Genomic DNA, 9,730 nt, shown 5'->3' with positions numbered 1-9,730 from the left:
GAGATCTTTGATTTTTCTTGGATTGATGCATTGTGTGTGTATTGAATCTATGTGCTGGTAACTTGATTCTGATTATATAGTTTTGTGTAAAAGTATTTTCCCACTTCCTAATATACTTTATTTCTACATATTCTACCCAATGAATGGACTCAGCCCTTTACACAAAATGCAGTATTAGAGAAGTGTAACCTGAGTGAACATGCAATGCAATTTTTATTCAAGGAACAAAGTGATCCAACACTCTTATGGCCTATGTGAAAAACAAATTTTCCTCATAGTTTGAATACTTGGTTGAAGCACCTTTAGTAGCAACAGTCACAATAACAAGCTTTCTATAAATTGATACCACTCCTTTACATCTGGGTTAAGGAATTTTAGCCCACTCCTCTTTGCAGAACTACTTTAATTCAGGTGCACAGAAGGTTTGCAAGTGTGAACTGCTTGTTGCAGGCCCTGCCACAATGTCTCTGATGTGTAAAGACATGCATGTTACTTAAACTGTAGAATGTGAATTAGCCAGCGTGGATCACCAGGGTGGCATAGAGCCACCCTAACCTAACACAGACAGGCAGACACAAGTTCCAGTCCAGCACACCTGTTTTATTTACACCTTGGGAGTACTTTTTCTGCTCCCCACAGCACAGTACATAAAGCACAGCACACTTCTTCTCTCTTTTCCTCTCTTTGTCACTCCACTAATTTCGTCCACCTTCTCCTGACTCCTGCTCCCAGAGTAGTGGCTGCTGGCTCCTCTTATAAGGCACCCGGAAGTGCTCCAGGTGATTGTTGACTTAGTTCCGGCAGCAATTCCAGGCGTGGCGGAAGTTCTGCAATTAGGGGCTCAGCAGTAGCTGCAGCAGCCCCTGGCAGCACTCCACAGAACCCAACAGGGCTGCACCAAATTCCAACTCCCATGAAGCACTGCAGGAGTTCGAGGCACTGTTGCAACACAGTGGGGCTGCCACCTACCATGCTGGGGGAGGTAATGCTCTAGATATGTTCCCTCCCCCCAGTCCTTCCAGTGTAGAGGCGTCCCGGCTGGGAAAGGGCCCTGGCTGTACACTCCACACTAGGTATGTGTCTGGGTAGATTGATTAGTTTCCTGAGTTGCACCTAATGTTGCTGGGATCAGCTCCTCCCTCAACCACACTGAACCGGATTGAGAATGACTTTTTAAAGTTTTCTTTCCCTGAGCTCTTCAATATAACCATGACCAATACCACCATTACTACATTGCCCAGCTTTCCTGTTTTGTTATTCAATCCTTCTCTGCCTCCACTTGGTCTTTAGCATATTCTGTGTTTTTCAATTTACTATGCATCTATTCTTTACACATTTTATTCCTGGTCAAGGTTGGGGGCACCCTGCGTCTATGTTGGCAGCAGCAGTAGCAATACAGAAGAAAACAGCATTAATTTATTATTCTGTGCTAGTTTAGCTTTTGACAATCTCTGAAGCACTCTGAGCTAACCTGATGTGAAGTGCTGTTAAAAAAAAAAATCAATGGAAAAACGTTGTACTGCTGTGTAGGCCCTTGCTGGGAACCCTTTGCTGGTATGTAGACTAGTGCTATGCTATGTGTCCACAGATTTTTAAGTGCAGCTAATGAAATTTGAAAAGTGATTTCTTTGTACACGAGAGAAAAATACTGTAATTCTGGCAGTAGGAAATATGTTTCCCACATAGTGTGATGTTATATCAAACATATGAATATTAAAACAGGCGTACACAAAGTATTTAAAACATCACTTTACTAAAATTTGTCTAATGATTTTGTAGCATGAACAATCAAATGTAAATAACTAAGTCAGTAACAATTTGATACCTGAAAAAATTCTAATTTAAATATGTTTATTCAGAAAACAAATACTGAAAATTTAAAAATAAAACTATGGTCAGAGTTTGAGTAGGACTATTCTATGCAAAACCTCAGTTTGTCTTGGTGCTGGAGAAAGACTGCTGCACTCTCTGGCTTTCACTTACTGGTAAGACAACTTAGTAACTGCTGTAGGAAAATTGGAAGATAAAGGAATACCAAATACTTTTATGTTGCTTCTTGTGTTTGGGCATGAGTCACAATACCTCAACATTATACGTCTAACGGTGGGGATTAGTATATTAATGGTCAAAACTTATTGGCATCACCAGTGGATCAGAACATTCACTTTACCAGAGCTTTCCCCTACCAGGTTGCCAAGAAGAAAATGAGGGTGTTTGGCTTTGGCACATAATCCATCCTAATCAGTTTTTGTGTGCTTAGTTTTCCATGGATAGATTAACTCCCCAATGAACAGTTTCTTGCAGAGTGCACCCCAAGAGTCTTTTGGGTAGCAGCTGTAGGTGGGGATCCTGTACCACTTCAGAACAGCACTGAATGTCAAAGGATTAATCTGTGAAAAGTAAAAACAATAAAAAAAAATAAGTATCTGGAATTCCTCCAGCATTAATAGTGGCAAATCACTGCTAGAAACAACACTTTGCATACCTCCATTAACAAATGAAGTGGCCTCTCTTTGTCATTCTGCAAAATTCTGAACTTTACCCCAGCTGGAGCATAAGAAAAGAAAAATAATCTAAACATGATGAATTTAAGCAATGTATTAAGCATAAACACCTTGAGTTGGAAAAAATATGTAAAGTCAATACTGCTAATCCCTCTTCTATTTATTGCCTGTAATGGATAAAGCTTCCTATGAGATGTTCTCAGAACCAAGGAAAATGAAAAGTAAAGCAGTCGAAATGACAACAGAACTCTCAGTCTCAAATGGCTTCTGACGGCTCCTAATTCAGGGCACTGTTCATTTACTGGCATCTGCCTAAATCACCCTCATCTCATCCACTTTTATTCACATGGTCACTCTTAAAATCCAATCACATCACTCCCATTGGGTTTTTATGAGTTAGTGGCCCTTTGGTGTACAGACTGTGAAATCAGGAGGACCACAGCTGTAGCCTTCTCTAGCAAACTAGATTCTCTTGTCTTTAACGTAAAATATCCCACCTACATAAACAATAAATTAAGATTTCAGTTTAATGATTTTTTAGAAATTATTTTGGAACTTGCAGCCTTGTCAGTCTGTGCTCTCCCAAGACTTTGGAGTATAACAAATCATTTCTGCCGTAACGATTGATTTCTGTTATAAGGATGTTTAGCTTCAGCTCACCTGCCAGCCTATATGGCCTGAAAATGCGCATTCCCACGGCGAATAGTGGAAAAGAGTTAATGAGGTCCATGCAGAGATGAAACAGGCCTTGGAACAACACCACCAGCAACCTGAGCTGAGAGAGAGAGAGAGGGAGAGGAAAAGAGATCAAATTAGGTCTAGTATCTGAAAAAGGAGACTGAAATGATGACAAACAACAGTATCTACAATGGAGAAATGCTGCTACCAATACATATACACATTTCAGTCTGAATAGTGATTCTAAATAATGCACATTTTTGTTGAAGCTGCAGATGGTGTGGTTTTGAAATACTGCTGCAGCTTGTATAGTAAATCACCATAGCTAACATTCCTCTTGGATCACCTTGTTTCTGTATCCGACCCTTTTGGTCATAAAATATACAGTAACCTTCTGGAGTGTCCTTATCTTTGCCCATATTAATAATTAATCAGCATCTCGTAGGATTTTTTCTCTCGTTATTTTTCACTTTTTAACTTCCTGTGACTTTTTTCGGTGTTCATTTGAAGGCTTCTACAGTATATGGTATGTCAGACTCCAATTACCAATATTCAATTTCTACATGTTGCAATTAGTATGTCCAAACCTGCATTTGTCCACCTCTACAATGCACTTCACATTTTATCAGCTTATTGTGGTTATAGATGCGGTAAAGACGTGCTCTATGACAGCTAGATGTTCTGGATTTAGGCAGACTCTAAATTCTATCTCTGAAAAACCACCAAGTCACAGAGAAGTAGATATGAAAACTAGAGTCAATATGAAGATCATTAGTCACTTTCTGGCTCCCCTGCTACCTTGCGTACAATAAAATTAAGTCCCATAAATTCATTGTGATAGCTGTGCTGAAAAATGTTTATTGCAGAACTTTAAATTCAAAAATTAATTGGTCAAGCAAAATGACACCTTTATTGGTGAACTGAACTGATTACAATAGGCAAGCTTTTGAGGCAAATGAGACCCCTTCTTCAGGCAGATAAGTTGCTTCAAAAGCTTGCCTATTGTAATTAGTTCAGTTAGCCAATAAAAAGTGTCATTTTGCTTGACTGCTCATTGCATCCAAAATGGCCAAAACAGTACAACAGCCTACTTACTAAAGGTTAATTGGGAAATTTAAACAAGAAAGAAATAAATCAACACTTAACATATGTTACAAATAAAAACACCATTGTTTACTTAAACATCACCCCTGTCTTGATGGATTGCAATTCATCATCCATTACAGAATAGCCCAACTGTAACATTTTAATGGCTACCATACGAACAATTTGAGGTTCATAAATTCAGTCAAAAGGCAGGCGCTTTCATACCAGGGTGAAGACAAGGTAATACAGGACAGTAGTTGGAAGCAGGAACAAAAGAATCGTGAAGAGAAGAGTCCCAATGAAGAGCTTAAAAATAAAAAAAATAAAAATAAATCAGCTGGGTTATACACGTACAAACATCACTAGTTCAAATCCTTCCAATAATACGTGTTTCCACAGACCACTGTGCTGCATGGTCACTTTCAAAAACATTTCTATAGGCAGTAGGCTTAAAAAAAACTGGTAAAAGGAAGAACAGCAGGAAAAGGTTTCACTTATTTTAAGCTTCCTGCACACATATGCGATTCCTAACTACTTCTTCATCCATATTTTGGAAGCCACAGGTGGAAAGGCAGTAAGCCACTTTTTAACAGCACTGCTAACTTGTGTATTTACAAGATGTAAATAATTTTAATGTTTGATGTAACCATAATGGTAGCTCCTCAGAGAACTAGGTTTAAATGCATGCTTAATTACTAGCAAAATGAAGGTTATGTATATTCTTCCAGTCTTTCTGTAGTTTCTTCCTATGCATTCCAGGCTACTCTCCATCCTGGAAAATTGAATTATGTTAACTGGGAAATCTAAATTGGCCTGGTGTGAACATGAGTTTGTGTGTGAGTGTGTCATGAATTTGGCTTATGGCACTATCACTGACAGAGTTTAAAGTGTACATTTGCCTAAGCGTCTATGTGCATTTTTTCCAGGTGTTTTACTTGTTTACTTACATAACAATATGTGCTTTTAGGTTAACTGGTGAATGTGATGAATGAGTGTATCTTACAATGAACTGATAACACATCCAGGATTTGAATCTGTTTTGAGCCAGATGTTGCCAGTTCTGCAGATTTCTTGTGGTGTAGGCTGGTTCAGAAAGAAAGATGGGAGTAATGGATGAATGGAATTAAATGTGGCTTTGTGTCATAAACATGCACCCTGAACAAACCTGCCTTTTCACACTTATTTTGGCAATCACGTTTTATGTAACAGACAGAACTACAACAAACCATTTTACAACAAACCAAATGTCATAGAATAAAATGTTATAAAAATGTTACACATCCTGGGGTAATTTGGAGGACTGTATTTTTTTTAGGTAAATATAAGCGAAGTGCTGTGTTGGTATGTGAATGGAATGCATAGCAATATTTACAAGGAACATACTGATATTAATAAAAGCCATGGGCTGACTTCAGATCTCACTGAAGGGTAGGTAAAAATGTTATATAGTTAACATGTACTAGTTCCCTACATGACTAATATTATGACTAAAATTAATGAACATTTGACAAACAGGAAACTGGACTATAGATATCCATCCACCCTGGGACTTTCAAAACTACTTTAAAGGTTTTTGATGGTTGCCATTAGAAACTATTACATGAGTAGATTGTATTTTTCTTGTCTTATGCAGCATATAAATTCATTCTGAAAATACATTTAAATTTTGAAAACTGACATTGCTGTAAAATTAAAATTTGATCAAGATCACCATCTTGTGACATTAATGAGTATTGCAAAGTGCAAATCATAATGTTGATTCTCTAGAACTGTAAACTTTTTACGTATACTAAATTCCTTAATCTTAAAAAATATTGATGGTTTAATTATGACTTTGTTCATACCAATAATAGGTTGTGTCAGATAAAGCAGATTGGGTAGAAAATGGTATGAAGAACAATTAAAGACAAGTGCATTAAGTGATCACACACGGATTATGAATGAATGAATGAATGAATTTAGCCTCATGTAAGCTAAGGTTAACAACCACACTATGATAACAGAATTCTTCAAAAGGAAAAATCTTATGCCTTTCTTGCTGTAACACCTTCCATTGCTAACTACATTCTGAACTGTGATGTAACATTTTATTTTGGTTCTAGACTAGCAGGTTATCAGTCTTGCCTGGCTGAATTGTGAATCATGGCCAAGGTGGTAATGTTAAGCAACTATTGTGGCCTAGTAGAGATTTTGGACTTTGGAGTTCATATTTACCAGGTCAGTCTCTATCACTGTCTCAGTATATGACCCTAAACAAGTTAATTAACCTGTCAGGGCTTCATCTGCTGAAATACCAAAACAATTGTGCTTTATTTGGATGATGCATTTATCCCAAGTGCTTTATAATTTAATATATGAACATCAAGTAGAAATCTAACCATCATTCACATATTTTTATTTTTGTTCCTACCAATCCAGTCTTCATATGGATCAAACAGTGCTGTTGTACAACAAAAACTTACCTGGTCCAGGTCATAAGAACAAGAGTCCACTCGCTGCCTTAGGACATTCCACTTCTTTCCTCGGAAAAGTCGCCACAGTGAGGATAAGCCATAGATCTTTAGACAGTAGAGTCTAAAAATATAAATGGATGAATGAGAGTTCAGGTCAGAACTTTAACAAAAGACTATTACACTAAGAGGGGGCTGGTATGTATTTCCTTATAAAATACTTTGTTCATGTAAAAACTAGCAATAAGGAGGCCACAAGAATGCATTAATTATGACTCAATATATGACATTTTAATCATTGTAACAGTGGTTTTGCAAAGTACTATATATGTGGTTACTGTACTAAACAAGAAATGTTTTCTGTTTTTATATTACTGATTAGTCCTGCGGTGGGTTGGCACCCTGCCCAGGATTGGTTCCTGCCTTGTGCCCTGTGTTGGCTGGGATTGGCTCCAGCAGACCCCCGTGACCCTGTATTCGGATTCAGCGGGTTAGAAAATGGATGGATGGATATTACTGATTAGAACTAACTATATTGGAGATTTTCTTGTGGTCAGTGTCACTGAACAAGTTGTACATCAGGTAGGCTGTTTGTGTTTTGTATTAAATTAAATAAATAAATGTATTTCAATACATTTTTGTATCATATTGTGTTGGATGTTGGCTGGATATGGATACTGTATAATAATTTCATTGTATTCTGTGCAGGTAGCAATGCTACTACTACCAACTACATAAAAAATTGGGTATGTTTGTAGTGCCATTAACAGAAAGAAAGCCCATAAAATGCAATCTTCAAATGTGACCTTTAAAAGTAAATGATAAATACCAGTATCTATCCTTGTCAAATAACCAAAAAAAAAAAAAAGGTATAAAACTTAACAAAGACGTCCTATAAAAAGCTATAAATAACAGATGGGCTTTCCAGAAGACTATTATCACCAGCTAATGCACTGTTCAGTTTAATTAAATAATTCAACAAATCACATAAATAGTAAATTACAACATTACTACTCCAGATAGCAACAAAAGGAGTGATGCCAGATTGTGATGTAAATAAATCCCTGGCACACTTAGGCTAATTATACATCTAGCATCGCCCAGGTGATTTAATATGACATGGGGATAAGCACTGAAGCCAAAGTGGTAATATGCAGAGTGGATTTGATACTTTTCATTCTGAGGTGACACTGCCTCGATTCTCATAGCTTACAGAGTATGATTTTGCCAAGATGATCAGGTTACCAAAAAGTAAATCAAATGGTGATGAATTAGTAGCCAGTAATGGAAGATGGAATTTTTTTGGTGGGATGCACTGGGGGTGGGTGGGGTTTGTGAATACCAAATAGCTATGGCAATAACTGGTCTGGTCAATGACTTTATTCTTCCATAGAAGAACTTACTGTATAAGGTAAACCAAGCTAACCCATAAATTATAATTTACTAGGGGACTTTGCCCCCTGCTCGCTTCGCTTGCCAAATCCATTACCCCTCCCCAAACCCCCCACCATCACCCGCACTACGCACCATTGTGAAGAGGGGGGCTGAACGCACCTCAAGGAGACACATCCGCTCCTCCGAAACCCCTGTTAAACAGTTATACAATGGGAAACAAATTGTTTTTTTTACCTCCTCTTTGCTCAATCAGCTGCTGGATTATTGCTACTGTCGTGCCATGTGATCTGCATTTCGTGCGGCGCTTCAAACGATTAAAGGCCTGTACAGCACCTGCCCTTTTGTCTCACTGCCTTGTCTCTCTTTTCCCCCAGACATCTGCAAACACCATGTGATCTCTTTTTGATGTTCCGTTATCTAATTGATTAATATTTTCCGTTTGTTTGCACTAATGCAATTTTTATTCTAATTTTTATTTTGAGACTTTCGAATTTTCCTACTTCCATTATCTCTAACCTGCTCTGCATGTGTATCAAGGGACTTGCTTCCAAAGGTTGCAAGTATGACATGATTTGTCCGTCTCACGGGACGTGAAAGTGTCTCTCTGTCTCTCTTCAAAAGATCTCTCTTCCAAAGATCATGTCTCGTCACAAGTTTTTTTTTTTTTTTAATAATAGAAAGATGTAATTTATCTCCTGTCTTTATAATTCAGGTGTTTGGCCATGCATAACACAACTGATATAATCTAGTAGTGCTGTCACTTCTGGTTTATGAATATGTGCAATCCGCAGTGCAACAGTAATACCCTAGAAAACTGCAAAATTTATCAACATTTATTCTTTCTTCCACAAAAAAAATCTGAACAACCACAAATGTAATTAAAACTACACCAAATACTAATTTAACAATTTATTATTTGTCCTCAGATAGCACATTGCTACCAGTTAAACTGGAGCTTTAGTGAATATTTAGGAATGTTAATGAACAAGCAGCATCCCCAAAGATGTACATGTAAACTTAATTGGCAAATTCAAATTGGCCTTTTTTAAGCGTGTGTGGCATGAGGACTGGTACCATGTTTTCACCTGTTCCCTGCCTTGTACCCAAGACTACTGGGCTAAGTTCTAACCTTTACTCCCCTAAACTGGATTAAGCAGGTTTGAAAATTCTGCTACTTTATTATTTGAAGGCATAGGTGAACTTATTTTCTAGAACGCATTTTGTTATTCACTGTTGTTTTGTCTGTCCCTATAGCTACGCAGCCCACTTTGCAGCTTTATGCTTTAGATGTGCTTGATTCAGACCTACTGACCCTGAACTGTATTAAGCAGGTTAGACAATGAACAAATATATTTGTATGACAATCATATATGAATGGAATGTGGTTTAGTTTAATGATGATAGGAATGTCTTGATTTATTACTCTGCTTCTTTGTATATTTGCCAAAATAGAAGAGCAAATGCCTAGGATTTTCTACAATTTTAATACTGCCTAGAGACCTTACCAGTCTGGATTGGTTTCATTTTATCAACTACTGCTCATTTCTATATTGTTCATGATACGTTCATTTCTGGATTTGTTCTTAATTCATTTATTCTCCTTTTGGTTAATTTCTC

General features: G+C 37.4%; 1 protein-coding gene across 2 annotated transcripts in view; it reads right to left on the bottom strand.

Annotated features, from left to right (window-relative positions):
• Positions 1-579: 579 nt before the first annotated feature.
• The window catches only part of pigq (phosphatidylinositol glycan anchor biosynthesis, class Q), a 34,400-nt gene continuing 25,249 nt past the window's right edge, over positions 580-9,730 (bottom strand). For both annotated transcript variants that reach the window (XM_039773777.1, XM_039773776.1), the window contains exons 7-11: positions 6,731-6,842; positions 4,494-4,574; positions 3,165-3,279; positions 2,486-2,547; positions 580-2,390 (exon numbers count right to left, since the gene is read on the bottom strand). In XM_039773777.1, coding sequence (XP_039629711.1) covers positions 2,238-2,390; positions 2,486-2,547; positions 3,165-3,279; positions 4,494-4,574; positions 6,731-6,842 — 523 coding nt within the window. In that variant the 3' untranslated portion in view covers positions 580-2,237. The remainder of the gene's footprint in view (positions 2,391-2,485; positions 2,548-3,164; positions 3,280-4,493; positions 4,575-6,730; positions 6,843-9,730) is intronic.

This window comes from Polypterus senegalus, chromosome 13, assembly GCF_016835505.1.
Source record: "Polypterus senegalus isolate Bchr_013 chromosome 13, ASM1683550v1, whole genome shotgun sequence".
NCBI lineage: Eukaryota > Metazoa > Chordata > Cladistia > Polypteriformes > Polypteridae > Polypterus > Polypterus senegalus.
This window is presented reverse-complemented; position numbering and strand designations above follow the sequence as displayed.